Genomic DNA, 21,693 nt, shown 5'->3' on the forward strand with positions numbered 1-21,693 from the left:
AATCAGAAATGACGTTTTTTACACGCGAAAGAACTCCCTGCGTCCCATAAAGCGATTGAGAGTGTTGTCAAATCATACAAAACTTTATTATTATTATTATATATTTTTTTCTCCTACTGACTTTAACAACATAGGCATAACGTATCTTGTTTTTATTTGTACATTGCAAAAAAATAAAAATAAATAAATAAATAAAAATAAAACAACATAAAAACTAATAAAAAAACATATCTTGAACTATAAAATACACCTGTATTTGTCATCTGTACCGGTTTCCCACTGAATTATATTATCCAGACCAAGCTAATCAAACTTAATCGGGCACAATCTTTCTGCAAGATGCTTTTGAGGATTATTAATCAACCGTCGAGCACCGATCAAAAATGGCGGATGACAAGGTGAGTGAGTTCTCTTTGAGTTTTTATTCATTAAATCTATTGAATTCACGTGCTTCGTCAGATGTCAGCAGCCTCTTGAAAATGTCGAGTAAACCCCCAGTCTCAGCTGCAACTTTCTGACCCTGAGTTACAGAGTGCAGACAGTTTTTCAGTGAGCTGAGCTATGTTAAGTTCCAAAGTGGCATGACAGTAATTTCTTTGATTGTAGGATCCCTTGAAGCAATTGAAAGATCTAACGCTACTGAAGAAGCAACTTGAGGAGCTCCGGGTAAAAGTTGAAGACGAGATTTCTACAGGAATTCCCCAAGTAAGTTTTTTTTTTTTTAAATTTGTGGATGTCTCATTTCCATTGTACATGATTTGCTAATGTGTACTTACAACATTTGCTGAACAAGAACCAGCATAATTGTCTTCATTTTGATATTATAGTCTAGTTGTCTACCAAAAAGGTATTCCATAGGTAAGAATGGCAATGCAGGTTTACACTATCACAAATGTTCATATTCGAAGAGTGCAGATAAAAATACTTTCAGTTGTCATATGCACAGCTAATTAGAACTGCTGAAACTTTGTCATTGCTTATGTGACTAAGTAAGTGTGCTTTTATTTGCAGGGAGGCTCTGTGCTTGTTTCCCCATTCCTGAAAGGATTTCTCGCTGGTTATGTGGTGGCCAAACTCCGCTCCTCGGCTATTCTCGGAGTGCTGCTGGGAACTGTCACGGGTGTCTACGCGGCACAAAACTATCAAGTACCCAACATTGAGCGGACAGTAAAGGACTTTTTCAACAACGCAAAAAAGGGACCAAAATAAACACCTGGACTGGAGAAGCCTTCATGGTTATCTGCGGCAGAATGTGCTGGAGAAGCTGATGTTTCACCTCATAACACACCACTATGACAGACCAAATCTCTCAAGAGGACACGGTGGAATAACTGGATTTAACTCGCACTGGGACTCAAAAGACTGCCTTTATTTATTTGTATTATTATTTTTAGTTACCGTATTTTATTCTGTTTTCACAACTTTTCAGATTTTCCCAACAGCATCCCAATAAGAGACCAAAGTGCTTCCAGACATAGATTTCATTATACAGTGATTTATAAGCTTATATTTAGACTTTTATGTGTATATATCACATTTTACCTGAGTGTTATGCACAAAAGAGAATATTTAAATTGAAAGAAAACGCTTTATTGAAGTAGGGCTGCAGGATTTTGAGTGTGATTATTATTATGTTTTCAAATCGAGATCAATTTCAAACACTTTCAGGAACAGTATTTTTTTAAGAGAAGACTGAATTTCATGCTGCTTGTACACAAATCATATGCATTTCAGAACAGGAGGCGTTAGCAGTGTTATACAGGATACATACCTATGGAGACTTTGTTATTTCAGAGGACATCATAATATCTGAATTGCAGACTTTCCGATTTGCTGGTTGCGATTACATTGAGATTAATTGTGCAACGGTAATTGCAGTTTAGAATGATAGTGATTGAAAACGTGGGGCCTGCCTCCACAAAACTGCACAAGAGGCAGGGGATCAAGAGACTGAGATGGGGCAGCCTTTTTACCTTAATGGTCGTTATCTATGGGTCCCATGCACCACTTATCACACTCACCAAAGTCGGCGGTGAGGTCCCTTTTAATCCGTCCTCGTGCGTGGTCTTGATTGAATTAGCGAAACTCCTGATTTCCCTGGTGACTCTCGTTCTAACTGGGAGCTTTTCTGCCTTACGATCTCGCCCAACTCTGATCATTATCGCCCCGTATGCCGTCCCCGCTGTCCTGTACGCTCTTAACAACAATCTGGTAGTCCACATGCAAGCGTATATGGATCCAAGCTCGTATCAAGTCCTGAGCAATTTGAAAATCGCCTCCACTGCCCTCTTGTACTCCTTCTGCTTAGGCAAAAAGATGACATTTAGACAGTGGTTTGCCTTGGGGCTCCTAATGACAGCGGGAGTTTGCCATAGTTACAGCAGTTTAGATTTGGAGGACACACAAGGGAAAAGCGATGCAAACGAACACTCAAAACTACATATTACCGCATGGGGGCTTTTTCTTGTTTTGCTATACTGCTGTGTTTCAGGCCTGGCAGCAGTCTATACTGAGATGGTGCTCAAAAGGCAAAAACTACCACTCAGCTTGCAAAATCTGTACCTATATGTGTTTGGAGTTGCCCTAAATCTGGTGTTGTCGTTCTTCACCACAGCCAATGGGAGAGGCTTTCTGGAGGGATACACTTCTGTAGTTTGGGTCATCATCGCGGGACAGGCAGTAAATGGACTCCTCATGTCTGTAGTGCTGAAGCATGGCAGCGGCATCACCAGACTGTTTGTAATTTCCTGCTCTATGCTTGTGAACGCGCTCATGTCATGGGCCATGCTGGGACTGCAAATTACTCCAGTTTTCCTGCTCCCTGTCACTATGATTGGATTGGCAGCTTATCTTTATTACAGATAGAGATTTTAAACTTTAGACCTGCGTGATTTTTTTTTTCCTTTTTGAAAGAAGACATATCACTTGTTTTTTGCCTTTCAAGTTATGGCCTTTATTTCATCTTTGACTAGATTTAAAGTGCATATGACATGAACATTGGTTAAAAATCATATCTATTTTTCCCTGGTTTGACATTTTTGTAATATTTATTATTTCACTTTCTGGGATGTGGCATATGAAGCGGTAAAGGTGTTGCAATACTTTACCAAATGTACCATGAATGAGTACGAGTTGTGGAGCAGTGGGACTTTCCCGCTTCCTATGACACTAATGACCTAGAACATTTCAACGTTTTCCAACTTCTTATAAAACTTCAGTGATGTAAAACTACTGCTACAAGAATGATCCCATCAAACTAAATAAAACCGCAGTCATATGCACTTTAAGAGGCATTGTTTTTTACAACGTATATACAAAGTGACTGTGAAACAATTCATATCAATCTTGAATATAGTTTGTGTGCAAGAGCAACATTTCTATTTTGTCAAACGGGAAAATGATGAAGGGTAATCATGAAGTAAAAAGTTATATGTTTTGCCTTGTTTGTTGAAGCCCAATTTACTGTGAAACCTGCTTAACTTTAGAATCCCCTTGAGCAGCCAGCGAGTCCCTCAACTCTGCCAAGGCTGTGAATAAAACACACATTATTATGTATTATGTAAATAGGTGCTACACTGGTTTAAATGAGCATATACAGTATATATAAACCTCTTCTGAGTTCCTTGTTGTCCGCCTGCAGTTGCTGATTTTGGGCAGACAGGTGCACCGCATCCTGCACAGCCTCCAGCAGCACAGTCCGGTATCTCTCCTCGGACATCTTTCTCTGCTCCTCACACACGTCCCGATACACTCTGAACACCTATAGGCAACAAGGCGACACTGAGAATGATAATAGCAAATTGCACCCAAAATGCAGTCCTTTTATTCATAGGAGATGGGGAACAATGGAAAAGACCAGGTTAGAAACGTGGCTTGCCGCAACATATTAATAAAAAACACAACCCTGCAAACCTCTCTCTTTTAAATAGTAATAAACAAGATCTTGCCAGGAAATCAGCTGCATTTTCAAAACAACCTCCAAATATAGTGTTGTTATCCAAGTAGGTCATGTTTGTGTCACTTTGTTCTGGTGCTGGGGTGGATAAATTAGACGAGAGCAGAAGTTTCACGTGCTATTTTGAGTGTAGTTGGGAAAAGTAGTACGAACTTGGTGGACTTTTTTGTATCAGAGGTCACAATAATCACACTTTTGATCAACACGGGAAATATTAAGCCCAAAAAACGTCATCATTAACATCATCCGTAGTTCCTCCTAGCCTTGGATCGAAATACAGCAGCTGTTTCTGTATTGTTTTAGCTCTTTTGGAGAGCTACATCCAATCAAAGAGTAAGCTGCTTTTGTTGTGTATATCCAGTTCCCCACCGAGGAGCAGTTTTATAGCGTAGATAAAAATCAAAGAACACTACTCCCACTGTTGTTGGCACTGGCAATTTTACTTTATTTTTTTGTTGAAACAATTTTTTGAAATACAAATGTCACTTATAGAGCTTGGGGAAGTGTCATCGAAACTGCTAAACTTTCTGGGATTCCTGGCACATTTCATAATAATAAACGAATGGAGGTAATAAAATGTAAAATACTGGAGTTTACATAAAGCATTTGGACGATGTGCTGTATGTGCCTGCTACTAATGGAGTCCCATGTTTTACTCTTTTTATATTGACTTGAGTGCATGTTGGTTTGCAGACCATAAAGTAGCCCTTTTTTTTGTATACTCTTTCATAGGCTAATGATCTTTGCCTCTCCAGCTTATTTTTAGACCATGGCTGATAAATGTCATCTACAGTGTCTTTTAACATCTGATAAAAAGAGACATCTGAAGCAATGATCCCATGCACCTGTAAGCTCTCCTGTCTCAGACCGTTCATCTCAGCCTGGTGCGTGTGGTTTAGGTTGCTCAGATCGTGTTCGGCCTCCTGGACCTCCGCACGCAGGGCCTCCAGCTGCAGCACCAGCACCCGCCGCTCCTTGGTCAACACCAGTAACTCTCTCTGGGTACCCTCTGTCTACAAAATACAGATAAAACCATTAAAAGGCCTGAACGAAATCACGGCAGTAAGTTTTAATGGTGTCCCCTGCTCTCTCCCCCTTACATAAACATTTCCCTGCCTCAGCATTTACAGCCCAGATATATCACGAGCGGAATAATGTTAAACAACAGTGCATCTCATTATAGTTACCGGGTGCTGCTCTTGTGCCAATTCTCTCTCCATCTTCTCCACCTCCTCCTGAATTAATCTCCCATGATCCTCCCGCAGCCGCCTCCGCCGCTCATGCGCTTTGTTATACTCCAGCTGAGACTTGATCATTAAATTGGCAAAATAAATGACTTTACTGTGGGTTGCCCGCCCAGGAGCTCATAAATCTTCTTTATATCATCAATAGAGTTCTCATAAAGTACTGAACAAGCACATTTTACAAACAAATATACACATGTACTTGGCGTCGCGTTTGCTTCAGAGCAGCAATAGCTGAATTGTGCAAACCTGTGAGAAAATGTCAGGGTTATCAGGAGCAGCACTGTGTTTAAGTGTCTCTTCTCTCAAAGCTTCTCTCAGCTGCTGGATTCGTGCAACTTGTTCCTGGACAATCTTTGGGTCCCCTTTGCCGTCTGAAAGAGAGCACACTGTCAGGAGCAGTAAAGGGCCACATCGCTGAACCTGGGAACCCATTTCCAGCTTCCAGATTGGGTTAGAATCTAAAAAGTCACATGCAACACATCCGCTACCTTGTATGTGTTTGTGCATCTCGCATCTGAGTTGATCTTGCAGGTGTCTCACTGTGTCTGATATCTCCACTTTGTCTCCACTCAGGCTTGTGCTACTGGGCGACCGATGATCCTGCCATTGATGCAAAGTCTCAGAGAGAACTAAAGATTAAAGAATAGAATTTTTAAGGTACCTTTCTTTTGTCTTTTAACTTATTGGACTGCTCCTGCCGCCTCTCCCATGACTGACTTTTCACAACCTGTTTGAAAGATGAAAACTCAATGAATCCTTCTGAAATATATGCACATAAGGATTGCCACACCTGCAGGTCCTGGTTTAACTGGGCCAGTCTATAAGTGTTGTGAATGTCACTCTCCCCCTGTGACATCATCTCCGTCCTGAGAGCTGCCATTTTGTCCCGAATGTCCTGCTCGGTTGTGCGTGGACACCACTGAATAGCCTTTGGCTTAGTTACCAGACTTCTCACTTTCTGGGCCAAAGTTAAAGCATTTGGGGTCTCATTATCTAAAAAACCTGTGGGACAGATAGTGCTTTTACATCACTTAAAGCCAATTTTTCAGTTAATGTGCAAGGGCTTGTGGGTAATAGAAGCTCTCACCTTGAGGATGGAGACAGCAGAGGAGAGTGGTCCGGTTATTTCCGCTCAGGGTCTCTTTCAGGAGGAACGGCAGCAGTTTGTCCTCAGGTGAGACTTCACTTTGGATCTGGTCCAGCGCCTTCACAAGTGGGCTGACGCTGCACAGTATTACAGCTATTATAACTAAGTGTGTGTCAGCTAATGAATATGGATGATGGCTGCAGTTTTCTGAGCCAATTTCATTAATTTGACTATCTACAAAACCATCTGTTTATGTTTCACATTAATATGTGGAGTAAGCACTTTGCAAATATGGAAAAACAACATTATGGACATTCACAGGTGCCACTGACAGGTAAAGTAAATAAAAGACAGAAGTGCAGAAGTATTTATCCAAAGTGGTCAGTGGAAGAGGAGAAGCAGTGATTAATGAAGTGAATCAATAACAAGCACGTGGTATAATCTATGCCTATGTATTTTATTACAGGCCTCACAAACAATAAAAGAGGGAGCGAGTAAAGTAAGCTGTTAGCTGTGGCTCAAAGTCATTCTTCACTTTCTTAAGGCTTTCTTCACAAGGATGTGCTTATGAATTCACAAGCACTGCTGTCTGCTTCAACAAAGCTGAAGGAAGCAGTACAGTACCTTAAATCCTAATATTGTTTCGTTGTAGTGTAGAGGTGTTCAAATGTATGGGGTATAATTCATCATTTCAGTGCCTCTGGTGCGGATGTAATTGATAGTTTGCTGTTCCACACTCACCCTCGGAGGTCGGTCATGCTGGCTCCTCCTGCCAGGCTGAACAGCTGCAGTCGGCTGCGGCACACTTCACTGTGGACTCTCCACTCCACAGCCACCGAGAGCAGAGTGCTACATCTAAAGACAACTCACACCATGAGCTCAAATACTCAGGTGGCAGCCATACGCTATCATTGAATTAGTAGCTGCTTGAAAGTGCACAAAAAATACTGCCGCTCACTACTACTATAGACTATAATATATAATACTATGCTGCTACTTCAAGTCAAAATCCTATTACAAAAACTGTTTTTCTTTCTTTATTTACTATTACCCTAACCAAAAACTAATACACTTCACACCAGCAGTAGTGTTGTTGTATTTGAGCATTCACCCACGTGCGTTAGGCAGTTCTGTCCCATCATGTCATGACCTTGGGCAAGACACTTCACCCCCCTTGCCCGTGTCTACATGTGGTGAGTATGTGAGCAGTTGGTGTTGGGAGAGACAATAGACAATGGTAGCTGTGCTTGTGTCAGTCTATCACAGGACAATTGTCACTGTGGGGAGTGTGGGGAGTTAATCAATAATGCATGAAATTGTAAAACAATTGAAAATCAAATGTTCAGAAAAGTGCTGTAAAAGACTATTGCATTAAAACTTTACTTCCATTGCCACCTTCAACTCTAATGTTATTCTGATTTGATGAAAGGTCACAAACATATTGAGTACTAAGCATCTACTGTACACCTTTGCACGTCTCTTAAACAGCTACTTGCCAGCATACAACCTGATGTATGAACATTGCAACAGCTTGGCCCAAAGACAAATGACTCTTTCAAGATAGTTATTATAATGAGTCTATTAAAAAGCTATTCACTTTATGGATGGCATTAGTGTACTCAATGTGACCGGTGTTTAATTGACCTACCTGCAGGACAAGCCGCCTGGACTGGACTTCACTCTCTCTTTGCACGTTTCATACAGATTATAGGCCTCTTCAGGGGAGCTTATGCACACTTCACTCACACCTCCTGTCATTCTATAGAAATAACACATGGGAGTAATAGAGGTGGCTGAGTGGATATAATGTGGCTGTAGATGAATATCAAAGCTTTAGGGTAGGGCTTAACTAACCTTCCAAGAACTGGGTGAGTCACAGGCTTGAGACTTTTTCGATTAGAGTTTAGTACATCCACAGATGTGCCATCAGGGTAGAACTGGGACAAAGACAAAACATTTGTGCAGTAACCTAATACTATACAATACAAGATACCTTTCGCTGCCTGAATTTTGTGTCTTAAGGAAAGGAAATCTTAAACACAATGGATTTCTAACATCTTGTTAAATTCTCCACACAATAGACGAATTAAGTTTTGCAGTATAATGTTCATGGGTATTCAAATTTTGTTCCTCATTTATTGTTGGGGGTTGTTTAAAGCTTGTCCCTGGGGATTACATACATTCTCATAGTTTTCACATCAAGTACCACCTGGTCAAATATTCGACCTTCCAAGTACCACCAGGCAAATACAAAAATATAATCAGAACTAAAGTTGACATAAAAAGGATCTACAATAGACCCATAGACTTATTTATTTCATCATGCGAAACCTTAAGAAAGTGCTTAAAGTGTACTTAAAGGGAAGGGGAAACAAAACAAACTTAAATGCATTACTTAGCAAAAATTAAACCCCTTTAACTAAAATTAATAATCATTATCTTAAACGAATTTTACTGTGATGTTATGATAAAGAGGTGGAATTGATATAGTTAAATAGATGTATGAATGCAGTTTGCTTTTTCACCACTTGATGTCATTAAAGGGATATTTAAGGATTTTTGACATAGGGCCTAATTTCCAAGTTATCCAGAGTGTTGTTGATTTCTGGAGATTTTTTTTAGTTTTTTTTAATTCATGTCCTTATATTTGAAGATTTTAGTGGTGCTAGGCTAGTGCTAGGCTAGCGCATGTCTATGGTAACTAGTAGCCTGCATTAAAAACCTCTTCAAAATCATCAGGTAGTCCTCCAAACGTTGCCGTATCTGATTTGTAGAAAGCTCCTTTGTGAATTCCACGTGTAGTAATGCCGGCCGCAGGTAAACAAACTACTGTAGATCCGGTAACCCAGCAGATCACTCCGCCGCTGTGGCTTACAACCAGGAAGCTGATGCCGCTCAAATATAAGTTCTTTTAGATGCAAAATGGTTATATTTCAAACAAATCTTCAGTCGATACAGACATTTATATCGGTAGTTATAAGTGATTTGCCTCAGGTGCACCGTGGAGTGGGTCAGGCTGTTTTTAATGCAGGCTACTAGTTACCATAGACATGCACTAGCCTAGCAACACTAAACTCTTCAAATATAAGGACTGCATGAATTACGAAAAAAAAAAAAAATCTCCAGAAATCAACAACGCTATGGATAACTAGGAAATTAGACCCTATGTCAAAAATCCTGAAATATCCCTTTAAGGACCCAAACCGGTTTAATTAAGCTTCAAAATTACAAAACCTGAATGAAGGACAAAGCAATGAACGAGTCTTCCTTTTCTTGTAGTATTTTGCCCTTCAGCAGACTGATCAGTATCTGCCATGGAAAGACAACAGATTTACGATTGCGCACTGACAAAGTGTTGTACTTAATGTATTTATAGCCAAACCTCCACCTGCTTGATGATATTTAGGTCCATGAATGCACCGGTCTGTTCTGTGGACGCTCCGTGTATCAGCAGCGCTCCATTATAACCTTTCAGCACAGAGTCCACCAGAGGCTGCAGTAAGCCCGAGTAAATTCCCTGCAAAAAGAAGGATCTCAGAGGGACTGAAAGGTCATCTTGGTGAAACAGATGTCTACCTGTGTGTTTTCACCAGTCACCACCAGGTCAAATGAGAAAGACTTGGGGCTCTGGAGGACAAAGAAACCATGTGAAGAAACATTATATCACTGTAGAAGTATAAGCAGTGTGAAAATATAGCATTGTGTGACCTCATCGTTTCCTGTCACAAAGTCCACTCCATGTCCATCCTCGGTAATAACCACAAAACCTTTTTTCTCTGTGGGCACACGAGTGACATTTAAAAAAAAGAGAAATTGTCAGCCCCTGCAAATGTGATATATTTCCTGTTACCTGGGAGTGTTGTGACTAATACTGCCACTTGGACATGTTCAGCTTCCTCACCCATCTGGGAGAACAAAATGACACAGGAAAGTCCTAAAATGACAGCGCGGTGTAGGTAGAAATATAGTACTTACAAGAGAACTCATGTCTGTGTAGGCCACTGCTCCCGTCCTCACTGGGGACTTGGTCAACTGGATTCTCTTACACTGTGATCAATTATGAATGAGCTTGACTTTCACTGGTCCATGTTGAAGTTAGATCAATGGAAAGATGTTCAAATTCAATCGGTTTCTCTTTTGGTCTGGACCACGAGTCTGTAATAAAGCTATCTATCTATCTATCTATCTATCTATCTATCTATCTATCTATCTATCTATCTATCTATCTATCTATCTATCTATCTATCTATCTATCTATCTATCTATCTATCTATCTATCTATCTATCTATCTATCTATCTATCTATCTATCTATCTATCTATCTATTATGACAAAGAGAAGCTGATTAATTGATAATTATATAAAAACACAAGCAAGATGGTTCTGGTCATTGATTTTATTTCTCGTACAGTCATTTGAGTACACATAATAAGTAATTAAGAGTGCCATGGAACAGGCAATATTCTCAAGAGTTTAATATCAACCCCATACAGGTGCTCGTCATGTAATTAGAATATCATGAAAAAGTGCATTCACTTCTGTTATTCAGCTGTGAAACTAATATATGATAGACTCATAACATGCAAAGTGAGATACTTTATTTGTTATCATTTGGATTATTATGGCTCACAGCTTGTAAAAACCCTGAATTATTATTATTTTTTCAAAGGCTTGACATGTGTCACCTTGCATGTAATGAGTCTATATCATATATTAGTTTCACATTGTTAAGTTGAATAACAGAAGTAAACGCACCTTTTCATGATATTCTAGTTATATGACGAGCACCTGTATAACCTGGCTAGCCGCCGTCGTGACTCATTCCACGTGCTCTACGCAGACTAACATTGGAACTGCTCCATAGAGATTGGATTTCCTTATGAACCATTCTGGCTGGATCAATCGCTGGATTTCAAAGTAATCTGTCACACACTCTATCGGGTTTATTCTGTGCCTGTTATAAAATCGATTTGTACTAAATTCCTCTGTATAGGTTTACATGGAGGAGAAAGTCAGGTAGCTAGCACTAAAACCGAATAAAAGAAAAAATAATTAGGAGAAAAATGCAACAATCTTCGTTGGTTAAATGACCAGATCGTCCACTGCCCCGAACTTATTTGTTGTAAATAATTTCTGCAAAAAAGTCATAAAAATTTCAAAAGTCAGTGGCAATGTCCATGTCAAACAAACGTCCTGAAGTAAACTCTGCACAGACCTGGTTCCGGGGTGGGAGCAGGAGCCTTCTGAGCCATTTGGAAGATCACCCAGTAACGCAGCCATGACTCAAAGCTCTGTGGAGTTGGAGTAAATGTATAATGGCAATAAGTTTAACAAATAATTGAATTCATGAATCGTTGATAAAAAAAAAATAGTAAAATGCTTACCTTCCAGTCCTTCTCGTTGACCTGGTGCTTCACAGTGTCCAGGTTGGCCAGAAAGGACTGGTTCATTTGGGGCAGCTCATGGTCCTGTAGGGAAAACCTTCAGTGACAAATTCGGAAGTACAGAAAGTCCTTGCGTTTAAGATATTCCAAACCTTCATCAGTGCTCTCAGCTGTTCCTCCACAGTTGGGGGAGACACATCCTTCTGTTTATGGTATCATTAGAAGAGCAGATACGTGGGAAAATACATGTCAATCGTGAAGACAAAATGAACTTACCTTGGGAGGTTGAACTTTTGGTGTTTGTGGAGTCTTTCCATCATCCTCAAAAAAGTCAAGCAGGGGCAGGCTACCAATGGGCATCGCCATCTTCTGTGGAGCCACTGCAAAGAATATATTATGCTGTATTATATATCATACTGTATTAAAATTGATGACATTTCGTAATTGTGGTTTGAGCATAAACAAAAATGCTCATCATCAGCAAAGATCAAGTTCCCAGACGCTCTGTCATTTCCTGAGTATTAAAACCACATTGCGAAACAATTTAGCCAATACAAATTAAATGGAATTCAAGCATTTCATTCCTCACCCAAATGCTTTATTATGAGCATTAGGAGCATGCTTGTCGCTGGCATATTTGTTAGGTGACAGTTGAATTGCTCTTGTGACAGAAATAACCCTGATTGTTCTGCAGTGTGGCTGCCTCTTTACCTCGGGAGCGTGCAACCATCTGCTTCTGCAGCTTCTGGTTGGTGGCCTGCAGTCCCTGGATCTGCTGGCTCTGGCCGAATACCATGTAGGCAGTGAAGACCTGGGCGGACAGCAGCAGGCAGACCAGAGTCGTGATCCCTGCGATCTTCAGAGCACGACTGTTCGAGGACCTGTTTGAACCACATACAGGAGTAACGAGTCTGCAATAATAAACTGTCTGATTCTACAATGCTTTGGACAATAGGCTTTTGGTCTACACAAACCTTTGTCGGCATACACATAAAAACAGACGAGACAAAGTTTGTAATATTGGCTATTATTATTTAAATCATTCTGACTAAAGTAAATAAAAGTACGTGTCGAATGATTTCACTATCACATCACTTGTTGTCAGGCAGAAGCCACACTTGTAGAGTAAAGTATAAAGTAGGCTATGTTGGACCTGTTTTGGCCCTGCCTATGGTGTACCAGGCAGTAAGTAAGTAAACATACAAAATACCTACTTAAAAACACCTACTTTTTTTTTTTTTTTTTTAAAGTACTGTATAGTAAGTTTTGGCTTATAAGAAAGTGGGAACCCCCCACAGCGGACATTCCTACTGATATAGTTAGCCTATAAAAATAATAAAACCTAAATAAATAAATAGGCTAAATAAATAAATAGGCTAAATAAATAAATACGCATTTGTGTTGAAATCATCGCACATTACAAAGGCTTCGTACATTTTATTGAGTAACAATAAGTCTTATTAAAGGTCTGTTTATTCTCACCCTGTGTTTCCAGTGCGCGGCAGTAGGACTTGTTGACTTTCCGTGCGGCTCTCTGCGGCGAGAGGCGCATCTTCAGTAGAAGCGTGCTCCATTCAATTTATTTTTTAATGATGATTTCTTTTTCAAAAAGAAAAAAAATGAAAGCGAAAATTCAATGGCTGACCAACACGCACTGAGTGAACAACTCCAACCACTTTACAAGGAAGGAGCAGGTTCTTCTGTTTGGGTGGACGGAGGGAAGTCCCTATAGTTTCATCACATATTCAGCGGCCAAGGCTCTGATTGGACAATAATAATGTAGTCACCCGTTGCTAGAGGCAGATTAGAGTAAAGTAGCAGCTGTGAAATTGTTCTGAGAAACTTCAGCAAAACAAAGACTCGTTCAGGAAATAAACACCTGACGATGAACAGCCTGTTGATGCAGTCACAGATTACACAGTGATATGTGGCCTGTGAACTTTTCTTTAGGTCCAGTAAAGGCTATAGGCCTATAGCTATATATGGAGGACACGGAAAGTCTATATATCAGAATACTCGGCAAATTATATCGTTTTGTACATTTTATTTTGGATATTTCTTTAGCCTAAAATAGCCTACTGTTAGAAAAATAAATAAATAAAAGGTCTCGTGGATAATGCACTAATGGCGGGTACTGTTCTCTCAGAGTCATGGGTTAAAGTCCTACATAAAGAAGTTACATTTTCTGAAATAAGTACATTTGTCCTAGATGTGAGTCATTTCAAGAACTCTGTCCATGGAAAAGTTTATTTTACACTTAAATTAAGAAAAAAAAGCTTGATAGATGTTTTTTCCCCCTAATTAAAGTAAAAATGAGCAAGTAGATACGTTCTTAAAATGTACTTGCATAGCAAGAAAATGTCACTCATTAGATCACTTTTTGCATTGTGACTCAAACATTTTGCGTGTGCAGTTTAACTTAAATGTACAGTATGTATTTTTGAATGATGAAAAGCGTGTGAATTGTCCCAGAGGATGACATTACGTGTTACTAAAATATGTGATGATACTTATTTATTATTATTATAGTCCTGTGGACCTTTTTAAATGATCTCTCAAAGAGTTAAAAAAGTCACATTCCCGTCTCAATATAAGGTAAGGAGACCATCATTTTATAGACAATAGAACAGTTTTCTTTCTGTATAAGAATACATAAATAAATGTTACTGTACTCAGAGAATAAATTGTGCACTTTATTAATAGTAATAATACATTTTATTCATATTGCTCAAAGCTACAACAGATTAATAAAATCGGATAAAAACAAAAAGAACATTCACATAGTAAAACAAACCAAGCAAGCAAACAAATTAGTAGGAATAGGCCTTTATTTCAAAATGTGAGAGACAACAATCATTTCAAGAATACGAAAGCAGTAACAGATATCTGAGGACAAACTCATGAGCACATTGTAACTCTTTATACTGAGATTATTGATATATTAATGTGATTTAGTCAGAATTCATGAGTTAAACAGAATAAATCATGGCTACAATTGTGCAATTGACTTTCTTCATGATCTTCACTCTTCACTAAGTGTTTCAGGAATGTCTGCAAGAGAATAATAGTTTATATTAGATAAAAACAAAACAAAAACATAACAGTGAGTGTTAATAATGTAAGTTACCAAACAGGCCTGGCTTCATCACAGGAGCTGAAACGCGGCTGGAGCGCAGGACTAAAACAGAAAGAAAATACTTGTAATTAGACACTGCCATTACTTTTGCACAGTCTTTGGTCTCATCGTGTGTCGCACCTTTGTCACAGTCCGGGTGGCCCTGGGTTTTGGTGCCCTCGATGGGGGTACCGCTCTTGTCCACGCACCAGCACTGGCGTGTTGAGTGCCAGCACTGCATGGGCTTGTAATCTCCATGCTCATCACACTGGGGTCTGAAGGACCCAAGCATCCCATGCCGGGCCCCAGAGCTGGCTTCAGCCAGGCACTTTTTCCAGGTCCGTGAAGCTAAAATACAAAATGACATATGGACATTTTATCTGGTACCATTTGGCTGGTTATTTGGAAGTAGGTGGCTATTAAAATGATTATAATAAATATACCTGTGGGAGTCTTCTGTGCCATTTGGAAGAGCAGCCAGTAATGCATCCAAGATTCAAAATTCTGTCATCGTATGGATCGGATTAGATTTTTTAAAGAACTGTCACTTATTGAACTACTTTGAAAATGACTTGCTAAAAGGTTAAGTGATCACCTTCCAGGAGGTCTCATTAAGTTGCTGCTGAAGGGTCTGCAGGTTGGCCAAGAACGACTGGTTGAAATGAGGAAACTCGAAATCCTAAAAGAGGAACAGCGTGTCAATGACGGACAATAGATGCTGGATCAAAAACTGCAATCTGACCAAGAGGAAGACCATGTCGTGACGCAATAAACTACGTACTACATTCATTAAGAAAAGAGTGACAAACCTTGATGAGCTTCTGGAGCTCCTCCTCTACACTAGGTCGAGCCTTGTTCACCTGTACCTATGGTCAAGAGAGCAATGGTTACCAAAAACGGTAGGGTCTCAGTTGAGGTATGAGTGGCGGGAGAAGATACCTTTGGCGCTGGTTTTGGGGTCGTTGGATTTGGGGATTTTTCATCATTGAAAAGGTCAAAAAGGGGCAGGCTTTCCTCGGGCATTACCATCGTCTTCGGTGCCACTGTGTAACAATGATACTTTTAGTTTGGATTAAAATGAAAAGTGATTGAGGCAAAGTGAGAAAAGTTCCTGTTGGTTTACCACGGGGGCGCTGAACCATCTGCTTCTGCAGATCCTTGTTGGTCACCTCCAGTCCCTGGATCTGCTGCCTCTGGTTGAACACCATGTAAGCGGTGAAGGCCTGAGCGGACAGCAGCAGGCAGACCAGAGTCGTGATCCCCGCGATCTTCACAGCCTGACGGTTCGAGGACCTGGGCCATCACATTCAGCAGGCATTAGAAGAGAATTAACAAATGAAAAGGGGAAATGTTCCTATTCTAAAAAAACAATTGATGACTGCCTCTTCAGTCAATGACAAAACGCGAGTTATGATATATAAAAAAAACATAGGGCCACTCTTTATTCACTTCTATCTTACTTTTCTGTTTTACGATTTCTTTCTGCCAACTAAAATACACTGTCATCACATGCCAGGCAGAGGTGGCATGAAAGTTGATGCCCAGCTTGCCCTTCCACATTTTTGTTTTGTTATTCACTCTGTTTCCTGTAAAGAAACAGCAATGTTTTGACAATCATGTGATAAGGCCTCTTCTACTTCAGCTCAACTGCATCCATTACAATTACATTACAAATATTTGATGCAGTTTAGGTTAAATTGGTGTTCTTTAAATATTTTATTTCATAAATTTGGAGATTATTACACCAACTTAATTCAAATGTAATATTTGACACACATTTATATACAGTGGGGATATAAAAAAAAAAAACGACATAAAAGCTGATTTAAAATAATCTATAGTTGTTGATGTGCTCACCCTGTGGGTCCAGCGGGCTCCATCAGGACTTGTTCGCTGCCCGTGCGGCTGTCAGGGGCCAGAGGTGCATCTTCAGAGACGTGCTCCATTTCTTTGCGTCGCACTTTAGTCACTGCCAAAATGTAGCCTGCGCTGCGCCTAAGTCACTTTAAGAAGGAGGAAGAAATGGATTCCAGGGTAAGGTGCAGCGAAAAGTCCCTTTTTTTCTCTTTTTTTTTAAGCAGCTTGAGTTTTGATTGGTCAATTTACGATCCCGTCATCTGTTGATAGAGGAATAAATGAACGAAGTGAGCGCTGCAAGTGTCTCCTGACGTTTCACACACAGTTCCCTGTTTTCATTTATTTGGCTTTACAAATACTACAGTTACTAAACTCAGAAAACTGTAACCTCTTCAATACTGTCTCAGAGAAGTGCAGAGTCTTGATCAGTGACAGGTTCAACTGACTGAAAGACAGCTTAATCCACCGGGTTGTCTGGAAAGTGAACTCTCCCCTTCCCTCGGTCAGCTACCGCCGCGCCTCTATTAACCAGGTATAGGCAAACAAAGGGGGGGAAATCCGAGGCACTCCACCTGGTTAAAAGTCCTGTATTGAGTGGACATGCCGACGCCTGTCGACCGTCAATAAAGGACTTTTAACCAGGTATCAGAGTGCCTCGGATTTTGCCTTTTTTTTTGCCAATACTTACGTTTTGATCCTGAAGAGCACATGACCTTCTTTACAGACAATTCTACCCACTGAAGCGATCACTTTGTTCCTCTCATAAGTACATTGGTATTTTGAGCTGTGTTAGGCCTATTACGGTTTTTCTGCGCACTTTAGGTCAGAATAGTGTCTAGTCTAGTGTGTAATAGTGTCTTTTCTGTGACTAGAAGCGAAACATCCTCAACTTTACCTAATCCAAGTCCAGTCGAGGATTTAGCTTTTCTATGAAGCAACATTGTAATCAGTAACCAGGGGTCCTATACTGATGGAAGTGAGGCTGCCAATCTACACCCTGTGCTCTTGCTCTGACCACCACCCTCCCATAATATAAACAATGAGGCAATAAGGCATTGTAACTATACATCTAAGTGTCCTGAATCAATCTGACTAGTATACAAGCTTTGGTCTACCCGGAAAATAAGCTCCATCAGGTTTACTTAATGAATTTGGAAGCATTTAGTAAAAATCTATTACTATAATTCGCTTTGTCTCTTTTAATAACATGGACCAGGATTCTGTGTTCTTAAAGGAGCCATCCTTGATTTTTTAATTTTCTGTTATTGGAATAAAATTTGTTTTGTCCTTTTGTACATGATAAAAAAGACATTCATCCAAAAAATACTATTTTACAATGAAGTGACAGTTTTCCTCCCTGAAAATTGTGAAACCTGGTTTAAACTCAGTCCCTGTGATGAATTTTGATGTTGTAAATGCATTAGGATAGTTTGAGATGAGTTTGGACCAAAAAAAATAGCAATTTGAAATTTGAGTGACCCTGTTTCTTTGTACAATCAGGTATAGCTCCTTTAATAAAGCTTGAATGAATGAATGGTAAATGGTCTCAACTTATATAGCGCTTTTCCACCCACACTAGGCACTCAAAGCGCTTTACAGCAAGGATCCACTCACCCATTCATACTCTCATTCAAACACTGGGGGCAATGCAGGTGAAGTGTCTTGCCCAAGGACGCAACAACGGTGCACACTTTCAGGAGCTGGGATTTGAACCCCCGACCTTCCGATCATGAGATGACTTGCTCCATCATCTGTGCCACTGTCGCCCCGCAACGCACTGAGGAAGAAGCCTGTGTGACTGACAATATTGAGCCTGACCTCTTGCGTCGCTTAATCATGTAAATAATGTACAAAAATCAATTTACTGAAAAATACAGTGGTGTTTTATTTGCAAATTAAAAAGCACCAACATATTAGTTACACTGTAAAAATTATTGACAACAATTACAAATCTTTACCATACAGTCCAGGAGATTAGTACCATCGATGCCGTTATGAGTTATCACTTAATACTTTAAATGGAAAGACTCAGTACCTCAGTCTGTACAGTAGTTGGCAGTGAGAAGACATAAAAACAATCTTTATGAAACACCCCCCTGTACAACGCTCCCAAGCTTTCCCTTGTACAGCACGGACATTTCACACCACGGGAACGGGCCGATGACACAGTAAACCCAAAAGACATTCAATAATTTAGGTCTACCAAGAGTTGCTTTATGTACATTACAAAGTCAGGAAATCAAAGGACCGACATGTGCATTTTTCGTCCCGACAACGTACAAAACTATTGCAATAAAGAGCAGCTTTCATAGTCTAATCTTGACATCTACTTGCAGTGGTAGCGGCTTCAATGTCAACCAAATGTCCTGGATACGCTCAACCGAGTCTAATGTTGGTCTATATGGCAACGTTAAACCGCTCTCCCAAACGCTCGAAATGAATAAAAAACATGACTTGAACTGAAGTTTGAAGTGTTTTGTACACTATGTGAATGTTTCGGACCAGAGTGCAGAAATTATACAGTAGCTAGCTTATAATGCTCTTCACAGATTGTTGAATAGTGTTCTGTGCTTTCCAGTAAACCTGTAATTAAACTCTAACATTATAGACGTCTGACGTATTGTGCTTGCATTGTCTATCCAACGGTTCCTGCTTTGGCCAATGAAATGGTCATGAAACTGACTTAAGATGAGGCCAGAGCAGCTGAATAAAATGATAAAAAAAAATAACCTTAAGTAACCTGCAACTGAGCTACAATGTCTTAAATTGGTACATTCTACAATAACCCATTACAGACAGCATTAAATAATTGTTAAAACAATCTCAGGGCACAGGAAAACAATAACCAAAGAATAAAAAAATAAGAACCCTCATATTAGGAGTCCATATTACAATGAAGATTCTCTCCTGGCACTTGTAGATGCGATAACTAGCTTGCACCAAGGCCTGCTAAGTTGGGCGTCAACCCGCAGCCTGATCAAAACTACTTCCCCAAATATTTCTCAAAGGCATTTTCAAGCAATGTCTCTCTGTCAGTCTTCCATGCAGTCAGTGCCAAATCGTAGGCGCTCCAAGTCCACAACTAGTTATTAGTTATGGTAAGAGGCAGTGTTCATCCCGGTCCGTTGTTTCGATAATCCATGTTTTTAAGCAGGAGCTGAACTATTGAACGATTTCTATGATGTGTGTAACCTCCAGGTTACAAAGTCCATTCTTCCTTAGGACACGGGGGAGGCCGGTGCCAGCACATCCATGATCGTTATCCTTCCTTATTCGCAGACTGACTGGCATTTTCAGAGGGCTCATGTGGCTACAGAAAGCAGCCCGTTTTCAGTAATTGATGGAAGAACAGTTTGACCTTCAGGTCTGGAGTTTGATACATCCTATACAGTTCATTCTCAGTCCCCCAGTCTTCCGTTTTGGGGTAAATAGTGGTTTTAATGTGTGGAGGTAAGATCTCCCCTGCCGTGATGCTACCTGGAGTGGACCAACTCTTCTCTGAGCCAGCTTGGCAGCGGCTGGCCCATCCTGTACAGGAGCTTTGAGAGTTCAATGTTGTGATCTCGATAGTACTCCCTGAGGAATGCCTGGGACTGTGAAGAGGGAAAGAGCAAATGAGAAAAGATACTACTTAAGTTTAACACAAACATTTTATACAACCATCTTACCTCAGGGCCCATGTCAGGATACCTTCGCCCTTTGCTCTTCCCCAAACACTTGGTCTTCCCTCCTTCGAGCAGCTGACACCAAAACCCTTTCTTGGGATCAAACCTGCGATTGTTAAAAGTTGCAACATTAATTTTCTTAAGGACCTTCACAATCAAATGGAATTATTGGCTTCAAGTTGACACTCACGCTAAAATTTTATGATAATTGATGACATTGGCCAGGCTTAGAAACTTTTGGATTTTGTCCATAATAGAAGCTGGTTCAGCCTTCAGCATCTGCCCATCCAAGACCAGCAGCTGAAAAAGAAAAACATACATAACAGAGTTATAATGGGGATGGTTATTTTCTATTTTGTCAACACCACAGAATAAAAATGTATCACTTGAGTTATATTTGATGCTACCCATTTAAAACCCAAAGCAAATGACTTCCTTAACTCATTGCTATCAGTATTATTAATGTTGTGAGACATTTTGAACGTACCTGACTGGAGTGGTAGTAGTTGAGCCAGCGCTCCATGTGCACAGCGTACCATCCCGGGACAAGGCAGCGGTTCTGCAGGACCCTCAGTCTAATGGGAGCATCGTGGCCCGCAGTGATGACTTCATGAAAGGAGTATTTCAGTGCAACTGGGTCGTCATGTGCTCTTTGGTGCTACAGCAGAGAGAAACATTTATGAGCATCTACACAACTGCACATTACTATGGTACAATGTACTACACGGTTGTTCCAAAAAGAAAAGAAATGATCTGAAGAAGGCTATGCCGAAACGTATTTGACATCGGCTATGAGTGTGCAATGCTGTTTTTACATTTTTTTTTTATAATGTACACAATGCTCTACATAATCATGGATACATTTATTTCACATTGATAAAACTTCAGTGAAGCAGATCCATTGTAGAGAACGTGAAAGTCTGAACTTGAAAGTTTCTCAAAATATTTTTAAAACAGGGGAAAAAGTGTGATTTTATTCTTGAATTGTGGCCATTTACCAGCAGGCGACACAAATATATGTGAGCGACTAATTCAGAAATACGGCTGGTGGGTGGTGTAAAATCTTACACCAGAGGAGTGAATGCGCAGCAGGTTATTTTGTTCAATGTGACTCAGACAGACCTGATACCAGGAGTACGCTCGGTCGGCCGGATTGATGAGGATCGTGATGATCTTGGCTTTGGGCAGCAGCGCCGCAGCCCTCTGCGCAGCCACTTCAGAGTCAAAGTAGTTGGCACTCTTCTCGAAATAGTAGTCAGAGCTGGTGTTGGAGGGAAGCGGGAAGTACTCCATATACCTGAGAAGCAGCGTCATTACAAAGTGTTACACGAGCCTTGAGATGTTTCATTTGATACGAATTAAACTGCCTGTTGTGTGGGTGTT

General features: G+C 40.2%; 6 protein-coding genes across 6 annotated transcripts in view; 2 read left to right on the forward strand and 4 right to left on the reverse strand.

The window, feature by feature from the left end:
• The first annotated feature begins 375 nt into the window (after nucleotides 1-375).
• Nucleotides 376-21,693, forward strand: part of LOC306963050 (SLC35A4 upstream microprotein-like) — a 112,240-nt gene continuing 90,922 nt past the window's right edge. Inside the window, exons 1-3 of the mRNA XM_079556489.1 lie at nucleotides 376-398; nucleotides 607-705; nucleotides 1,012-1,784. Of these exons, the coding sequence (XP_079412615.1) occupies nucleotides 384-398; nucleotides 607-705; nucleotides 1,012-1,209 (312 nt within the window). The 5' untranslated portion in view covers nucleotides 376-383 and the 3' untranslated portion in view covers nucleotides 1,210-1,784. The remainder of the gene's footprint in view (nucleotides 399-606; nucleotides 706-1,011; nucleotides 1,785-21,693) is intronic.
• On the forward strand, nucleotides 1,737-2,865 carry LOC306963045 (putative UDP-sugar transporter protein SLC35A4; the record flags this gene model as incomplete). Its single annotated transcript, XM_079556484.1, has 1 exon — nucleotides 1,737-2,865. Exon 1 carries the CDS (start codon nucleotides 1,885-1,887, stop codon nucleotides 2,863-2,865), a length of 981 nt encoding a protein of 326 aa, XP_079412610.1. The 5' UTR covers nucleotides 1,737-1,884.
• LOC306963048 (uncharacterized protein) lies at nucleotides 3,209-8,222 on the reverse strand. The gene is made up of 11 exons (XM_079556487.1): nucleotides 8,144-8,222; nucleotides 7,938-8,048; nucleotides 7,031-7,144; nucleotides 6,290-6,426; nucleotides 5,993-6,204; nucleotides 5,691-5,929; nucleotides 5,449-5,573; nucleotides 5,143-5,262; nucleotides 4,801-4,968; nucleotides 3,610-3,760; nucleotides 3,209-3,527 (listed from the first exon to the last, which is right to left on the reverse strand). Exons 6-11 carry the CDS (start codon nucleotides 5,707-5,709, stop codon nucleotides 3,460-3,462), a joined length of 651 nt encoding a protein of 216 aa, XP_079412613.1. The 5' UTR covers nucleotides 5,710-5,929; nucleotides 5,993-6,204; nucleotides 6,290-6,426; nucleotides 7,031-7,144; nucleotides 7,938-8,048; nucleotides 8,144-8,222; the 3' UTR covers nucleotides 3,209-3,459.
• Nucleotides 10,960-13,359, reverse strand: LOC306963325 (HLA class II histocompatibility antigen gamma chain-like). The gene is made up of 7 exons (XM_079556861.1): nucleotides 13,156-13,359; nucleotides 12,385-12,554; nucleotides 11,950-12,053; nucleotides 11,826-11,873; nucleotides 11,674-11,757; nucleotides 11,505-11,580; nucleotides 10,960-11,422 (listed from the first exon to the last, which is right to left on the reverse strand). The coding sequence occupies exons 1-7, from the start codon at nucleotides 13,245-13,247 to the stop codon at nucleotides 11,403-11,405; spliced, it is 594 nt and encodes a 197-aa protein (XP_079412987.1). The 5' UTR covers nucleotides 13,248-13,359; the 3' UTR covers nucleotides 10,960-11,402.
• On the reverse strand, nucleotides 14,505-16,804 carry LOC306963374 (H-2 class II histocompatibility antigen gamma chain-like). Its single transcript, XM_079556922.1, is given in 9 exon segments — nucleotides 14,505-14,724; nucleotides 14,801-14,851; nucleotides 14,930-15,140; nucleotides 15,143-15,292; nucleotides 15,384-15,467; nucleotides 15,598-15,654; nucleotides 15,728-15,831; nucleotides 15,912-16,081; nucleotides 16,646-16,804. Coding segments are annotated over 9 exon segments (945 nt in total). The 5' UTR covers nucleotides 16,735-16,804; the 3' UTR covers nucleotides 14,505-14,695.
• The window catches only part of LOC306963032 (bifunctional heparan sulfate N-deacetylase/N-sulfotransferase 1-like), a 46,855-nt gene continuing 44,932 nt past the window's right edge, over nucleotides 19,771-21,693 (reverse strand). Inside the window, exons 11-15 of the mRNA XM_079556466.1 lie at nucleotides 21,433-21,607; nucleotides 20,798-20,968; nucleotides 20,501-20,610; nucleotides 20,314-20,416; nucleotides 19,771-20,238 (exon numbers count right to left, since the gene is read on the reverse strand). Of these exons, the coding sequence (XP_079412592.1) occupies nucleotides 20,119-20,238; nucleotides 20,314-20,416; nucleotides 20,501-20,610; nucleotides 20,798-20,968; nucleotides 21,433-21,607 (679 nt within the window). The 3' untranslated portion in view covers nucleotides 19,771-20,118. The remainder of the gene's footprint in view (nucleotides 20,239-20,313; nucleotides 20,417-20,500; nucleotides 20,611-20,797; nucleotides 20,969-21,432; nucleotides 21,608-21,693) is intronic.

This window comes from Gobius niger, assembly GCF_951799975.1.
Source record: "Gobius niger genome assembly, chromosome: 5".
Lineage (NCBI taxonomy): Eukaryota > Metazoa > Chordata > Actinopteri > Gobiiformes > Gobiidae > Gobius > Gobius niger.

Excerpts from the sequence above, each read along its gene's own strand:
- LOC306963048 (XM_079556487.1), bottom strand. Across the intron at positions 5,263-5,448 it reads ACCCTGACATTTTCTCACAG|TCTCAGCTGGAGTATAACAA; the intron begins GTTTGCACAATT and ends TTAATGATCAAG. Across the intron at positions 3,528-3,609 it reads CAACAAGGAACTCAGAAGAG|CCTTGGCAGAGTTGAGGGAC; the intron begins GTTTATATATAC and ends TTTTATTCACAG.
- LOC306963325 (XM_079556861.1), bottom strand. The coding sequence starts at position 13,247 with ATGGAGCACGCTTCTACTGAAGATGCGCCTCTCGCCGCAGAGAGCCGC. Across the intron at positions 11,874-11,949 it reads CAAAAGTTCAACCTCCCAAG|GATGTGTCTCCCCCAACTGT; the intron begins GTAAGTTCATTT and ends CATAAACAGAAG. Across the intron at positions 11,758-11,825 it reads AGCTGAGAGCACTGATGAAG|GACCATGAGCTGCCCCAAAT; the intron begins GTTTGGAATATC and ends TTTTCCCTACAG.